This window comes from Oryctolagus cuniculus, chromosome 5 (genome assembly GCF_964237555.1).
Source record: "Oryctolagus cuniculus chromosome 5, mOryCun1.1, whole genome shotgun sequence".
Taxonomy (NCBI): domain Eukaryota; kingdom Metazoa; phylum Chordata; class Mammalia; order Lagomorpha; family Leporidae; genus Oryctolagus; species Oryctolagus cuniculus.
Window position 1 is genome coordinate 85,038,880 of NC_091436.1, and position 17,906 is coordinate 85,056,785.

General features: G+C 38.6%; 2 protein-coding genes across 4 annotated transcripts in view; one reads left to right on the forward strand and one right to left on the reverse strand.

The window, feature by feature from the left end:
* Window positions 1-4,934, forward strand: part of RARS2 (arginyl-tRNA synthetase 2, mitochondrial) — an 88,985-nt gene extending 84,051 nt beyond the window's left edge. Inside the window, exons 21-22 of the mRNA XM_070073798.1 lie at window positions 435-856; window positions 2,828-4,934. Coding sequence (XP_069929899.1) covers window positions 435-473 — 39 coding nt within the window. The 3' untranslated portion in view covers window positions 474-856; window positions 2,828-4,934. The remainder of the gene's footprint in view (window positions 1-434; window positions 857-2,827) is intronic.
* Window positions 1-17,906, reverse strand: part of SLC35A1 (solute carrier family 35 member A1) — a 45,591-nt gene that overhangs the window by 17,111 nt on the left and 10,574 nt on the right. The window lies entirely within an intron of this gene.

Consider the following 17,906-nt stretch of genomic DNA (forward strand, 5'->3'; position numbering starts at 1 on the left):
ACACACGGGCTGGCACTGTGGCATAGCAGGTAAAGCCGCTGCATGAAGTACCAGCAGTACCAGTTCACATACTGTATGCTCCACTTCCGATTCACATCTCTGCTATGGCCTGGGAATGTAGTGGAAGATGGCCCAAGTCCTTGGGCCCCTGCACCTGTGTGGGAGACCTGGAAGAAGTTCCCGGCTCCTAGCTTCACATCAGCTCAGCTCCAGCAGTTGCGGCCATCTGGGGAGTGAACCAGCGGATGGAAGACCTCTCTCTCTCTCTTCCTCTGCCTCTCTGTAACTCTTTCAAATAAATAAATAAATTTAAATATATATATATATGTATATATACTCAGTATAGTACATGCTTTTTTGTCTTTTTTTTTAGATAGTCTTTTTTCTCACATTGAATTTCCTATTTTAATAATTAATTTTTATCACTGGAACAGAATCTGTGTGCAACCCTTTGCTACCTGAAGAAATCCTGAAACTCCATGCTGACTGCAAAAGAGATCTACTACTGACTACCCACCCACCCATAAATTTCATCAACGGGCTGAAACCAGTTCTTTCTGACCCATGTATAGTCAAAAGTAAGCCTCTGTCAGCTCCTCATCTGGTGAAGACTAATAGAAGGCATAAAATCCTTAGCTAGGTTACCAAGGACTGTGTTTATAATGGAACACAGCAGCATTTTTTAGTATCTTATTTCTTCCATTAAACTTTTAAAAATTATTTTTAATAACAATTATACAAATTAATGGACTACAATGCAACACTTTAATACATTACAGACACTATGTACTGATCAAATCAGGATATCAACCTACTGATGTTACTTTTGTCTTTTTTCTCATATAATATATAAGAGGTTATTTACAGAGTTCAACCAACGGTACTAGAACAAAAAAAAATACTAAAATGGATAAAGTATTACATTCTACATCAACCGTCAGGACAAGAGCTGATCAAATCACTGTTTCTCATAGTGTCCATTTCATTTCAACAAGTTTCCCCTTTGGTGCTCAGTTGTCACCAATCAGGGAGAACATATGATATTTGTCCCTTTGGGACTGGCTTAATTCACTCAGCATGATGTTTTCCAAATTCCTCCATGTTGTTGCAAATGACCAGGTTTCGTTGTTTTTGACTGCTGTATAGTATTCTATAGAGTACATGTCCCATAATTTCTTTATTCAGTCTACTGTTGATGGGCATTTGGGTTGGTTCCAGGTCTTAGCTATTGTGAATTGAGCTGCAATAAACATTAATGTGCAGACAGCTTGTTTGTTTGCCAATTTAATTTCCTTTGGGTAAATTCCAAGTAGTGGGATGGCTGGGTTGAATGGTAGGGTTATATTCAGTTTCCTGAGGAATCTCCAAACTGACTTCCATAGTGGCTTAACCAATTTGCATTCCCACCCACAGTGGGTTAGTGTCCCTTTTTCCCCACATCCTCTCCAGCATCTATTGTTGGTAGATTTTTGAATGCGAGCCATTCTACAATTATTGTTAGGTGTTTAAATTTTAACTGAAAAGTGATCCCTGTTAGGAATTTGGAAAACATTATGCTGAGTGAAATAAGCCAATCCCAAAGGGACAAATACCACTTGTTCTCCTTGATAGGTGACAACTAACTGAGCACCAAAAAGGAAACCTGTTAAAGTGAAATGAACACTATGAGAAACAGTGACTTGATCAGCCCTCACCCTGACTGTTGATGAGCAACTTGATATGTTATCCCTCTTAGTATTTTTTTTGTTTGTTCTACTTAATACTTTTGGTTGAATACTGTAATCAATACACAATTCTTCTTAAGTGCTGAAACTTAACTGAAAAGTGATCACTGTTAAATATAAGAGTGGGAATAAGAGAGGGAAGAGATGTGCAATTCGGGACATGCTCAAGCTGAATTACCTCAAACGGTAGAGTTAGAAACATACCAGGGGATTCCAATTCAATCCCATCAAGGTGGCATGTACCAATGCCATCTAATTAGTCCCAGTGATCAATTTCTGTTCACAATTGATCATAATGATAGGACTAAGAACCAAAGGGATCACATAAACAAGAATAGTATCTGCAAATACTAGCTGATAGAATAAAAAAGGGAGAGAATGATCCAACATGGGAAGTGAGATACACAGCAGACCCATAGAATGGCAGATGTCCTAAACACTCTGGCCTCAGAATCAACCCTTAAGGCATGCGGATTCGGCTGAAAAGCCCATGAGAGTATTTCAGGCATGGAAAGCCAAGACACTCTGAAAAAAAAAAAAACCTAAATGAAAGATCTCCGTGAGTGAGATCCCAGTGGAAAGAACGGGTCATCAAAGAAGGAGGTACCTTTCTCTGAAGGGAAGAAAGAACTTCCACTTTGACCATGGCCTTGTCTAAAAATTATCAGAGTCAGTGAACTCAGGGGGCTTCCATAAGCCTTGGCAGCTCATGACAAGAGCCTAGGGTGATTACTGAGGCCATAAACAAGAGTGTCAATTTGTTAAGTCAACAACAGGAGTCACTGTGCACTTACTCCTCATGTAGGATCTTTGTCCTTAGTGTGCTGTACATTGAGATTTAATGCTATAGTACTCAAACAGTATTTTTCACTTTATGTTTCTGTGTGGGAGCAAACTGTTGAAATCTCTACTTAATGTATGCTAAACTGATCTTCTGTATATAAAGAGAAACGAAAATGAATCTTGATGTGAATGGAAGGGGAGAGGGAGTGGGAAAGGGGAGGGTTGCGGGTAGGAGGGACGTTATGGGGGGAAGCCATTGTAATCCATATTCTGTACTTTGGAAATTTATATTCATTAAATAAAAGTTAAAAAAAAAAGAGGTTATTGTGAACTAAACTCAGTTACCAGGCTATGTAACACTGAGAACTTATTCCTTCAGTCTAACTCTGATTTAAATATCATTATCCAAACTTCCATTGTTAACCCCACCTACCATCCCAGCCTCTAGTAATCACTATTTTGCATTCAGATTGAGTTTTGTTATCTTCTACATATGAGGAACAACACATGACATTTAGCTTTCTGTGTCTTGCTTATTTCACTTAACATGATGTTCTTCAGTTCCAACTACTTCAGATTGTTACAGATGACAGGAATTCATTCTTTTCAAAGGCTGAATACTCATGAATTTAAGACAATTAAATTTTGTTATAAATTTCTTATCATCTGCAAAGTTAAGTGTAATTAACTCAATATATAACAGGATAGGGAACCATCTATTTGCTGCCTACAGAAAACACACCTCACCAACAAAGACACAAATTGAAAGTGAAAGGATGGAAAAAGATAGTTCATGCTAATAGAAAGCAAAAATGAGCAGGAGTAGCCATCCCAATATCAGACAAGATAGACTTTAAGACAAAAACTGTTAAACAAACAAGGACATTTTGTAATGATTAGGGGATCAATTCAACAGGAAGATGTGACTAAAATAAATGTACATGCACCCGATGTCATGGCACAAGACTATTGATAACAAATGTTAACCAATCTGGCCAGCACCGCAGCTCAATACACTAATCCTCCGCCTGCGGCACCAGCACACTGGGTTCTAGTCCCAGTCGGGGTGCTGGATTCTGTCCCAGTTGCCCCTCTTCCAGGCCAGCTCTCTGCTATGGCCCGGGAGTGCAGTGGAGGATGGCCCAAGTGCTTGGGCCCTGCACCCCATAGGAGACCAGGAGAAGCACCTGGCTCCTGGCTTCAGATCAGCGCGATGTGCCAGCCGCAGCACGCCAGCCACAGCAGCCATTGGAGGGTGAACCAACGGCAAAAGGAAGACCTTTCTCTCTGTCTCTCTCTCTCTCTCACTGCCCACTCTGCCTGTTAAAAAAAAAAAAGAGAGAGAGAGAGAGAGAGACAAATGTTAACCAATCTAAAGGGAAACACAGGCTCTAATACAATAGAATGGGAGACTTCAGCACCCCACTTTCAGCAATGGACACCTGAACTCTGCAAAAAATCAACAAAGAAACAACAGAGTTAATCTGCTTTGTGGAGCAAATGGACCTAACGTATATCTACAGAACATTTCTTCCCACAGTTGCAGAATACACATTTTTTTCATCAGTGTGTAGAACATTCCCTAGGATAGATCATATATTAGGCCATAAAGCAAGTCTCAATAAATTCAAAAACATTTAAATAGTAACATGTATCTTTTCTGACCATAATGGAATAAAGCTAGCAATTAACAACTTAAGAAACTCTAGGGGCTGGGCTGTGGTGTAGTGGGTAAAGCTACTGCCTGCAGTGCCAGCATCCCATACGGGCGCCAGTTCGAGTCCCCACTGCTCCACTTCTGATCCAGCTCTCTCTACAGCCTGGGAAATTAGAAGATGGCTCCTTGGACGCCTGCACCCGAATGGAAGACCTGGGACCTAGAAGAAGCTCCTGGCTCCTGGCTTCAGATTGGTGCAGCTCCGGCTGTTGTGGCCAACTGGAGAGTGAACCAGCAGAGCAGATAAAAGATCTCTCTCTCTCTCTCTCTCTGCCTCTCCTCTGTGTAACTCGGACTTTCAAATAAATAAATCTTAAAAAAAAAAAAAAAAACTCTAGAAAATAAGCAAACACATGCAGACTGAACAACACACTCCTGAATGAAGAGTGGGTCACAGAATAAATCAAAAGGGAAACAAAAAAATTCCTAGAAATACAGATGAAGATGACAACACAATATATCAAAACTTAGGGGATACAGCAAAAGCAGTATTAAGAGGAGAGTTTAAAGCAATTATTGTCTACATCAAGAAATTGGAGAAGCATCAAATAAATGATCTAACAATGCAGCTCAAGGATCTAGAAAAACAAAACAAACAAACCCGAAATTAGTAGGAGGAAAGAATTAAAATTAGAGAAGAAATAAACAGAACTGAATAAAAAAATATACAAAAGATCAATGAAATGATCTTTTTGGCCCAATTAACAAAAGCAACATGGGGAGGCAGACACAATTAATTAAATCAGAGATGAAACAGGATATGTTACAACAGGTACCACAGAAATAAGAATCATCATCAAAAATTACTACAAACAGCTATATGCCACAAACTGGAAAAATCTAGAAGAAATGAACAGACTTCTAGACACAATCTACCAAAATTGTGTCATGAAGACAAAGAAAACCTAAAGAGCTCAAGAAACTCTACAAAACAAACAATACAGTTAAGAAATGAGCAAAGGACTTTATGTGCCCTTTTCAAAGGATGAAATACAAATAGCCAACAGATACATAAAAAATGCTCAGAATCACTAGCCCACATCGAAAATACAAATAAAAACTACAAGGAGATTTCACCTCACCGCAGTTAAAATGGCCATCACTCAAAAATGTAAAAATAATGCTGGTGAGGATGTGAATAAAAAGTACCCTAATACACTGTTAGTGAGAATATAAACCAGAAAAATCATTATGGAGATTCCTCAGAAATCTGAAAATATATCTAACATATGACCCAGCCATCCCACTCCTGGGAGTTTACTCAAATGAAGCAAAATCAGCATATGAAAGAGCTGTTTGTACTCCCATGTTTATTGCAGCTCAGTTCACAAATGCTAACACATGGAATCAACCCCAATGTACATAAAGAAATGGTGATAAAAACACTATGGATAAAGAAATGGTGATATATATACACACTATGGGATACTACTCAGCCATAATAAAAAATGAAATCCTGGGAGCTGATGCTGTGATGCAGTGTGTTAAGCCACCACCTGCAGTGCCACTATCCTATAGGTTCAAGTCCTAGCTGCTCAACTTCCAATCCAGTTCTCTGCTGATGTGCCTGGGAAAGCATCAGAGGATGACCCAAGTGCTTGGACCCCTGTACCCAAGAGGGAGACCCAGATGGAGCTCCTGGCTCCTGACTTTGGCCTAGCCCAGCCCTGGCCGTTGCAGCTATTTGGGCAATGGACCAGCAGAGGGGGGAGCCATCTCTCTCCATTTCTCTCTCTTCTTCTCCCTGTAACTCTCTTATACAAAAAAAAAAAAAAAAAAAAAAAAAAATTAAAAAAATGAAATCCTGACTTTTGCCACAAAATAGCTGCAACTGGAAACCATTATGGTGAAATAAGTTGGTCCCAAAACGACAAATCTTTTAAGTTTTCTCTGATATGTAATAGTAATTTGTAATACAGAATTTGTAATATGTAATACAGAATAAAAAAAAAAAGAAAACGTATAGTGAAGGAATAGACATCTTGTGATTTGAGTGTTGTTTTTAGCCCTTGTTTATACTCCTGTGAACTGTGGTCTTTCTACTTTTTACTTGTTGAATGTTATAGTTAGTGGTACATTAAACCTGTGATTATAAAGTGAACTGAAGTCATGTTTTTGCAAAAATTAAAGAAAGGAAGGAAGGAGGGTGATTTAGGGAGGAAGAAATGGACAGAGGAATTAAGGTTATCTTCTTAAAATTATACTTATGAGGCCAGCACTGCAGCTCACTTGGCTAATTCTCCGCCTGCGGCACCAGCACACCAGGGTTCTAGTCCCAGTTGCTCCTCTTCCAGTCCAGCTCTCTGCTGTGGCCCAGGAAGGCAGTGGAGGATGGCCCAAGTGCTTGGGCCCTGCACCTACATGGGAGACCAGGAGGAAGCACCTGACTCCTGGCTTCAGATCGGCGCAGCGTGCCGGCCAGCAGCAGCCATTTGGGGGGGTGAAGCAATGGAAAAAAAAGGAAGATCTTTGTCTCTCTCTCTCACTGTCTAACTCTGCCAGTCAAAAAAAAATTATACTTATGAAATATATGAAATCTTCTCTTTATAGTATTAATTAAAAAAAAAAAAAAATAAAGGCCGGGGAAGCAGAAGATGGCCCAAGTACCTACTACCTATGTAGGATACCAAGATGGAGTTCCTGGTTCCTGGCTTCAGCCTGGCAAAGCCCTGAATGATGGGCCATTTAGGGAGTAACACCAGATGTAAGGGGTGTGTGTGTATCTCCCTCATTCTCATTGCTCTTTCAAATAAATAACTCTGTTTAAAAAAGTGAAGTCAAGGGCCAGCGCTGTGGCGTAGTGGGTAAAGCCGCCGCCGGCAGAGCCAGCATCCCATATGGGTGCTGGTTCGAGTCTCGGCTGCTCCACTTCCAATCCAGCTCTGCTATGGCCTATGAAAGCAGTGGAACATGGCCCAAATCCCTGGGCCCCTGCACCCAGATGGGAGATCTGGAGGAAGCTCCTGGCTTCGGATAGGCGTAGCTCCGGCTGTTGTGGCCAACTGGGGAGTGAACCAGCGGATGGAAGACTTTCTCTCTCTCTCTCTCTCTCTCTCTCTCTCCTTCTCTGTGTAACTCTGACTTTCAAATAAATAAATAAATCTTTTTTTAAAAAAAAGTGGTCAATCTGGAATAAAAATACCCATCATATGAAGTTCCTGATTATTTCCTCCCCAAGACACTGAACCACTATAGCATGGGTACAAAGAGGTAGCAAAAATATAAATCCAGCAGCAGAAATATCACTGGATAATCTACAGCACAATATTTTACATCTGCATTAATTATTCTAGATAATACATGAAATCATCTTCTCTGGTATAACTGTAAATAAGTAGTTCAAAGAGTTAAGATACATTTGATTTATTATGAATACACACCCAAGGATATATACTAACATTTATACATCCTGCTTAGGTTAGTCATTATAGACTGTAATGAATAGCAAACAATGAAAAGTTGACTTTGTTCGGCAGTGTGAAAGGGTTTTGACTTCCTTTTTTTTAAGACCACCAATAACAAACTAAAACTACATTTAGTGTAACAGAACAGTTGTTCCAAGGCTTATAAAACAGATAGCAAGTAATTTTCCTGTAAATTGTAGTAATTAGTTTTATGAACAAAGTAGTTTTAAATGTTATATATTTCTAAGTTTAACTGAGAACCTGGCAGTTAAAATTCACATATTAAAAAAATCATCTTACTCAGACCCAGAGCTTTTGCAACATCACTGCTAATCTGCCCTCACCCCTCCCAAAGAAAACCCAGATTTACTAATTTCCTTTTCAATTTAAAAATCTTACATAATCATACAGGTGCACAACAGTTGTATATACAATAATTATTACATTATTCTTTTATGGTAGAAGACAAAAAACAACCCAAATGTCCAGCAAATGTCCAGGGGTCCTCAAAATGCTCATGGAAAATGCATATTATAAAAAAAAGCTTGCATCAAAATAAACATCTTTTAATTCCATTTTCCCAAAGTTTTTGAAGTCTGCATGTATGTTATGAGCACATAATAGAATACCATAGAGCTTTTCAAAAGAATGTAGTGGCTTTCCAACAACACTGCTTTAAGTCTGTTGTCTAACAGCATGTCAATGCTCTCCTGGATGGTGTTTTTATAGGAAAGTTTGTATGCATATCATCTAGTCTCTTTTAAAAATTAAGAAATTTAAATGTATGCTGGAGGTTATGACAATATATGTGGCATTTTATTTTAAAAATTGGGGAAAGTTGAATATTTTTTAAAGGTAGGTGCTTGAGTAAAAAAATTGAAAGTTTTTTTTTTAACTTTTATTTAATAAATATAAATTTCCAAAGTACAGCTTTTGGATTATAGTGCTTTTTCCTTCCCCTAACTTCCCTTCCACCCATAACCCTCCCATCTCCCACTCTCTCTCCCATCCTATTCACATCAAGATTCATTTTCAATTATATTTATATACAGAAGATCGATTTACTATATATTAAGTAAAGATTTCAACAGTTTGCACCCACACAGAAGCACAAAGTGTAAAGTACTGGTTGAGTACTAGTTATAGCATTAATTCACATTGTACAACACATTAAGGACAGAGATCTTACATGGGGAGTAAGTGCACAGTGACTCCTGTTGTTGATTTAACAATTGACACTCTTGTTTATGGTGTCAGTAATCACTGGAGGCTCTTGTCATGAGTTGCCAAGGCTGTGGAAGCCTCTTGAGTTCGCCGACTCTGATCTTATTTAGACGAGGCCATAGTCAAAGTGGAAGTTCTCTCCTCCCTTCAGAGAAAGGTACCTCTGAAGGTACTTTTTTAACAAAAGAAAATTTATATGCCACAATTTATGTAAACATTTCAGATTTCAACATGCACACTTGTGTATAATGATTTTTTTTTTTTTGACATGCAGAGTGGACAGTGAGAGAGAAAGACAGAGAGAAAGGTCTTCCTTTGCCGTTGGTTCACCCTCCAATGGCCGCCGCGGCCAGCGCGCTGCAGCCGGCACACTGCGCTGATCCGATGGCAGGAGCCAGATGCTTCTCCTGGTCTCCCATGCGGGTGCAGGGCCCAATGACTTGGGCCATCCTCCACTGCAGTCCCTGGCCACAGCAGAAAGCTGGCCTGGAAGAGGGGCAACCGGGACAGAATCCGGCGCCCCGACCAGGACTAGAACCCGGTGTGCCAGCGCTGCAGGCGGAGGATTGCCTATTGAGCCGCGGCACCGGCTATAATGATTTCTTTTATGGTCAAAATGCATGTCGTGGTCAAAATGCATTTCTTTCATTTTAGTTTCTTATGTTTGCCTATGTGGTCCTTTATATATATATATACATATATATATATATAAGTATATATATATAATGATATCTGCAGACCGAAATTATCTTCAAAAAATAAGTTAAATATTTGTTGCCATATCAAATACAGTATGTAAAAATTAAGTTTAGCCCTTTTCTAACAGGTGATAGTTAAAATTGGAAATGCTCTTCTTTTAAATTCACCAAATTTATATGTAGGAAGGCACCAAAATGATTTTTGTAAGTGCCACTGCAATATTCCCTTTCAAGTGTGGCCTAAATTTCAATATTTAGAATGAACTGCATGTCTGCTCCTGGTCTGAAAAATGTGGGCTTTTACTATATTTTGAAGCAGTGAAACATGTACATTAGCCTATAAAAAAGATATGTGAAATTTGAGAGCTTGTTCATTTTCTATGTAGAGGTATCGCCACATGAAAGGGTTAAATTCATAGCCTTACTAATTCCTTGCTTCCAGTATTTCAACTGGTCTCCTCCCTTCACTATTATTACTACCACTACTATTACTTTAGCACATAGTTAAGTACCCTTCAACATGATTCTTAAAGCAAAAGTGCTGTTTCTGTGGTATTGTATTCTCGAAATAATCATATTTAATTTCTTCAAACAAGGTTGCAGTTTTTAATTGTTCTGCTCCTGTGTTTTTTGCTGGTGTGTAATGTTTCATGGTTATTTAATACATTAGCTGCCTGTAAATAATTCTTGTTATGATGCTCTGGAATGTGTTGCAGAAGTTCTATTAGATTAGTTTAAAGCCTTGTTTGGAAACCACATTGTTTTGGTTATTTCTATTAAATTAGAAAACTGAAAAAATTAAAAAAAAAAGAATGAGGTAGCTTTCTATGTACTGACAAAAAGCCATTTTTAAGATCAAATATTAAAGTGTAAAGTGTGGTACAGTGTCTACAGTACATATTGGAAAGTACCCAGTAATCTCTTGTATATAAGTAAAATTCACCAGTTTAGAACATGTGAGCTTCATTTGTTAAATGAGCAATCCATTAATTCCTTTTCATATTCTCCTAACTTCTTACTAGAATAAATATAATTCCATTTCAAAATTTCCTGGAAATTTTAAGTAAAATCTGTGGAAAGAGGATTACCAAATTAGGTATAAATTTAAATCAAAATGACTTGTCAGTGTTTCCAATTACTCACAAAATTACACTGAAGGAGCAAAAGAGAAGTATGCCAAATAATCTACAAAACACTGTTTTTACTCTATGCTCTCAAACAAAAAGCAAGAAGTACAACATACAAATATTGAACTCTAGTTAAGTTTGTTTTCCCACAAATACATATTATAAGTTTTGAACCTACCTATAATATTTTCCAGGACTGAGCTAATAAATAAATATCTTGAGGATAATGGAAGTCAGACTCATCACTATTAGCAAAGGGAATATGGGTGAAGGTTAGAATGAACTCCATGGTACCAGCTCAGAATTGTAGTTATCAATCAAAGCATGTAAAGAAAAAAATGAGGAACCCAAAAATAGATCACACTGCCCAAATATGGGACATAAAAATGATAATCATGGGTTCTCTGCCATACAGTAAAATAACCCATAAATTCATAGTCATATAAATAAACTGAAAGAATCAAAAGGGAGAGTGAAAGATCTTTGGAGTAGAATGCTATCTAATAAATGTATGAAATGTCTGTGTCTAGCCTTCCCTAGACACAATTCACATGTTGAGCCCTAACCTCCTTCCCCAATATAAGGCACTTTTATTTGAAGGTGAGGCCTGGATTTAGCAAGTCATGAGTGTTGACCCACCATGATGGAATTAAAGGTTATAAGAATAATATAGGGGGCCGGCACTGTGGCATAGTGGGTAAAGCCACCACCTGTAGTGCCAGCATCCCATATGGGCGCTGGTTCGAGTCCCAGCTGCTCCACTTCCAATCCAGCTCTCTGCTATGGCCTGGGAAAGTAGTAGAAGATGGCCCAAGTCCTTGAGCCCCTGCACCCACGCGGGAGACCCAGAAGAAGCTCCTGGCTCCTGGCTTCAGATCGGCACAGCTCCAGCCATTGCGGCCATCTGGGGAGTGAACCAGCGGATGGAAGACCTCTCTGTGTGTAACTCTTTCAAAGAAATAAATAAATCGTTAAAGAAAAAAAAAAAGAATATAGATCTCTCTCCATCAAAAAAGGCAGCTGATAGCACACAGAGAAGAAGGCCCTCACCAGAGACCTAAACTGCTATCATCTTGATTCTAAACCTCTAGAACTATGAGAAATTTTTGCTGCTTAATCCATTGAGTCAGTGGTATTTTGTTATAGCAGCTGGAATTAAAACACATGGGAAATTGTTAACATTTGGAAATAACTGCATCCTGAATTAAGCTAAATGGCAAAAATGTTAACATTTGGGAATAAAAAGAAAAAGCAAAATTATTGGAAACCATTGAAATGTCTAAGTACTTATCTCTGTCCTAGCTAATAAAAAAATGCCTAATTATTTTGTTGTTCTGAAAGACTCACAATTTGAAATTCTGAGATCAGGAACTTTGTCTTCTAATCCTGTCACTTTTACCTTTGTCAACTTAAAACTCCCCTCAGCCTAAGATTTCTCATCATAGAAAAAGAAATAATAGCCACAGCTAAAGGGGAGCTGCAATTATATTGACTGTATTTACCTGAATGTTTCTCTTATCTTTTTCTAAAGCAGGACACGAAACAGTGTTCAGCACTCCTCCCTGGCAAGCTGCCATTCTCAGTGACAACAATCCTCAATGTCTGAAGGAAACGAATTTAGCTGCTGTAATCTTAAACAAACATGTTTGGCACTTTGCATAACACATTTCCACAATGATTAAGTCTGTGCTCTACACAGTGCAGACACCTGCTCATGAGGTTTTTTAAAAAATGCTTTTCCACAGTAATACTCAAAAGGAGCACTATTCTTTGGTTTTTCATTTTCTTTTCTTTTCTTTTCTTTTTTTTTTAAAGATTTGTTTACTTGTTTGAGAGTCAGAGTTACACAGAGGGAGAGGTCTTCCATCCTATGGTTCACTCCCCAGATGGCCGCAACGGCCAGAGCTGTGCCGGCCTGAAGCCAGGAGCCAGGAGCTTCTTCTGGGTCTCCCATGCGGGTGCAGGGACCCAAGGACTTGGGCCACCTTCTACTGCACTGCCAGGCCATAGCAGAGAGCTGAATTGGAAGTGGAGCAGCTGTGACTCGAACCGGCACCCATATGGGATGCTGGCACTGCAGACAGCGGCTTACTCACTATGCCACAGCACCTGCCTCTCTCTGGTTTTTATAGAGCAGTAACTTATAGTAAAAATACACTGACTGGTTTCTTCATACTTACTGCCCAGTTTTCTTGGAAATTACACCAAGGTATGCATCTCTGCCTTCTGTTCTTTTACAACTTAGAAAAATGTGTTTTCTTTTTTTTTTCCCCCAAAGAAATATAAATGAAATCCCTTAACTTTATTACCCCAGTGTATATTACACACTCTACCCAAACAAGTCTGTATTTCTTCTAAGAAGTCAACTAAAATTTCCAAGTGAACTGTATTTATAATGTTTAAATTCTGTATATATATTATAAATACCTAGGGCAAAAAGAAGACTTGGGATTAAAATTAAGCTAATGTAGGGGGCAGCACTATGATACAATGGGTTAAGCTGCATCCCAAATGAGTACTGGTTTGAGTCCTAGCTGCTCCACTTCTGAGCCAGCTCCCTCCCAGCTATGTGCCTTGGAAAGCAGCAAGATGCCCTGAGTGCTTGGGCATGTGAGAGACCTGGATGGAGTACCAAGTTCCTGGTTTTGGCCTGGCCCAGCCACAGCCTTTGCAGACATTTGGAGAGTGAACAAGTGGATGGAAGATCCCTCCCTCTCCTTCTACCCCTTTCAAATAAATCTTTTTAAAAAATTTAAAGCTAATATCTTCCAGTGTTCTAGAGGCCAGTTACACCCTTCAGTCTACAAAGGTTTTACCATAATTATGTGAATATTAGGACACAGATGATTACAACCCCTCTCGTCCTACCCCAGGAAAGGGCTAAAAGGGAAGAGAAAGCATCAAAGAAAACAGGGTCTTAGCCATTTGTCCTAGACTGCCATCCTAGGTTCTGTTCAAATAGGATTTCTACATTACATTTCTACATTACATGCCAGAGGGTAGCCTTTCACTTAAAACATGGGTCTGGAACCTCACTGGTACCTTTGGTCTGTCAATTCTGTACTCAAAGATTGCAACAGTAATCCCTTTCTAGGCTCAAACTTTTCACAAAGGAGATGAGTCTGACCAGATTTCAGCTCTCCAAGACTGACCAGGAACCATCCCTGGAGCTATAACTTCCTCTGCTTCAATCCTTTGCATCCGAAGGTTTGAATCTGCATGCTTGGTTGAATTTATTTTTCCCCTAGCCTGTTTAATTGAATTCTCACAAAGTTCTAGGCCACCGCCTTAGACTGACTCTTCTATTTCTTAAACAACCTGACCTCATTTATCTAAACAGAGGGCACCTATTAATAATTTTGTGTTTCTCCGTATAGTAGTTCTGAGGTTTCTGGTTATCCAGTCCAGAAAACACTAACCTTTAAGGATATGGAGTCAAATAATATTGCAAATCAGAATACTTTTACAAGATCACTTTCTTTAAACAATTATTTCCAGTCCCATGGGATCAAATATTTTCTATCTAGACCTCTCCTCTGAGTTTCAGACCCATTACTCTAACAGCCTATTCTCCATGCCCACTTGGATGTCTCAAAGGCATTGAAATAAATGCATTATACCTACCCAAAATTCAACTGTTGCTATCTTCTTTTCCCCAAATCTGTGTTATTTCCTGTCTTGGTTACAAATACCTCTACCTATCTGGTTCTTAATAGTAGGAAACATGGGCAGATACACAGAGCAGCAAAAAACAATTAAGTCATGCAACACAAATTTTCCCAATGAAGTTGAGCAAAATAAGAGTCCACATTCTTGTTTCTGGTCTCACCCTATAAACAAGAGCAATATATTTAGTGCCACATTCTTCATATTTTTGAAATTTTTTTTGGTGACTGTACTGTTTAAAATGTCCCCTAAATGTAGTGCTAGTGCTGTGTAGTGTTCCAAGTATAAGAAGCCTGTGATGTATGGAGACCTCTTATGGCAAAAAAACACCAAATATGTAAAAGTGGCCGGTGTTATGGTGTAGCAAGTTCAGCCACTGCCTGCAGTGCTGGCAATCAATATGACAAAGTCTCGGCTGCTCCACTTCCAATCCAGCTTTCTGCTAATGTGCCTAGGAAGGTAGTGGAGAATGGCCCAAGTCCTTGGGCCCCTGCACTCACGTGGGAGACCTAGAAGAAACTCCTGGATCCTGGCTTCGGTCTGGCCCAGCTCTGGCCACTGCAGTCATTTTCAGAGTGAACCAGCGGATTGAAGAGCCCTCTCCCTCCACCCCCAACCCTCCTTCCATCCTTCTCCCTCTCCAACTCTGACTTAAAAAAAAAAAGTAAAAGATAAGTTTCATTAAGGCATCAGATATAATGCTGGTAGCCATGAGTTCAACACTAATTAATCAACAGTACATATTAATTAAGGTGATTTTATACTGAAACACACAAAAGACAAGGTCATGTATTGGTCAGTTAATGAAAATGTTGCGACCAGTGGCTCACTAACCCTGTATTTCCCCAAGGATTAAGGGTTCAGTGTTCACTAATTCAGTGTTAGTGATGACTTTACAAAACAAAACTACCTCAGACAATGATATGTATCCAACCCTATCATCAAGTCCTATAGATTATACCTCCACAGCATGACTCAAATCCATTAACTTCTCTGTCACATCTGTTGTCATCATAGGACATTATTTCTTGCCTCAAATAAATTTCCCTACCTCCAACTCTTCCAATCCATTTCCTTCAAAGGGGTCAAAATTACTCATAAGGCAAAAGCGCCTGTCACGTTGGTGCCTGAGTTAACTGTGCAATGATGTACCTGACGTGAAATCCAAAAAACCTTTAAGAGGTCCACAAGATTGCTCTCTGTGGCCTGATGACCTCTCCAGCTTCAGCTCAGCACCACTCCCCTCTCACACCACTGCAGACACATTCTTCCTCTTCTTTAAAAATCAGGAACTTGTCAGCCTCAGCGATTTCAAACACACTGTTCCCTTTGCCTCCTCTCTGCTCTTATATAACTTCTACTCACTCTTCAAGTCAAAATGTGTTATTTCCCTCTGTCTTTCCTTCATAATACCACCAATTCATTATTTACTTATTATTATATTTGGCTCTTTAATAGACTATTATCTACATGAAGGAAGAACTATGCCTTTTTAACTTGTACCTATATTTCCTGCATCCTAATTAGGGCTTGATAAATATTTCGAAAAGTGTGTGAAAATGAAATTAAAAATCTGTTTTGGTGCAAAACATTTTTGAACTCCATGCATAGTTTTTTAATAACATGCAATTTCCACAGGCTTTTTCAAATACCCTTGTTTTATTCAACTTTTTCATATTCCAGCTGCTTCAAGTGAATTATAAGCCAACAATCCTTTCAAGGTATTGTTTTAAAAATTTCTTTATTCTTTTTTATGTGAAAGGTAGACACAGAGGTAGACATCGATAGATCTCAGATCCACTGGTTCACTTCTCAAATACCTACAACAGCCAGGACTGGCCCAGGCAGAAGCCAGGACCCAAACCCCAATTCAAGTCTCCCATGCGGGCAGAATGGGCTCAATCACCTGCTGCCTCCCAGGGTGTATGACAGTAGGAAGCTGGAAGCAACGGCAGACTGGGATTCACACCCAGGTATTCCTATCTGATATGAATATGGACATCCTAATGACTAGATCAAATGCTCATCAGCTTTCAAGAGCTGGAAACAGTTTTCAGCATTTTTATTGGATATTTTTCCTAAACTGAGAGTTGTGTTTCAGTTTCATTATCAATTGTAGCAATACTTATTGCTGAAGAAGCAATCACAATGTCCTATAACATTTCATTTATAGCTGTCTGTGACCTCACAGGTTTAAACAGTTTTTTATCTTTTGCTTTTCACCATTCTAGTAAGTTAACATTCTCATGCATATCCTCTAAAAATTAAACATTTAGGGGTCGTCTCTGTGGCGTAGCAGGTGAGGCGGCTGCCTCAAATATTAAGTATTCAGTTTTTACCAGTGCATTTCAAATAAACACATGACAACTTTATAACGTATTTCTCCACAGAAACATTCACTCTGAAATCCAGTAGATTCAAACACAGTTCTCCTCCTGCATATTTTCTGATTGGTTTCCAATGCTTTTTCCACTAAGAAACTGCTTATGTTTTAAATGATTCTTCTCTACAACCAGATTCTTATCAGTTACATTCCATCAAATGCAAACCACCAAAACTCTGCACATTATAATTATTTACCTTTTTCTGATTGTCCCTGGTCTTTGTATACACTCATCTGGGGATAAGTGTTCACAAAATAGTATGATTCTGGCTTCTATATTATGCTGGTGAAAAACAATGATGATGACAAAGTATGGTATTTGGTTTCTCCACACTATTATTATTTCAGCACCTTTATTTAACTTAGCCTGGTGAATTTTTAGAAATATTTGCAGTTTTTATTATGACATATTTTACAAAAAACTTTCCACAAACCAACTGACCATAACATTGAAAAGCTAAAGAAAAGTAAAATATACTGTACACCAAGGAATGCAAAGCTGGAAAAGTATTAAAATAAAGTCTGTGCAGGTGGGTTGGCAGAAACTAGTCTAACTACTAAGTTATACCAAAGGCTTCATTGCTTTTCCTTACACATTGGTTTAGAAAAATTCTTAAGTTACAAAACAAACTGAACCATGATTTTATCTTACAGTTTAAAGTAGCTAATATCACACTGTGATATATATTAATAGTATTATTATTATATAATTTATATATAATATAGTATACACATAAGCCCTATATAATTCCTGAGTTATAACTTTCTGTCTCTTTGGAAGTTCAGGGACCCTAAGAAATTCGCCTTAACAGTCTATTAGTTTATTAACTCTTAGTTTATTATATGGAAATTGCTCTGTAGTTTTAAGCAGATTTTTGCCTTTGAAATACTGCCTTTAAAGGTATGATAAGGACCTTTCATTTCTCTGAGATTTTCCAGAATGATGAATTTCATAACAAAAGTTAAATTTCAAGAAAAAAATATCTCAGAAGACCTAAATGAAAGATCTCTGCGAGTGAGATCCCAGTGGAAAGAACAGGGCCATCAAAGAAGGAGGTACCTTTCTCTGAAGGGAGGAGAGAACTTCCACTTTGGCTATGACCCTGTCTGAATAAGATCAAAATCGGCAAACTCAAAAGGCTTCCATAGCCTTGGTAACTCATGACAAGAGCCCAGGGAG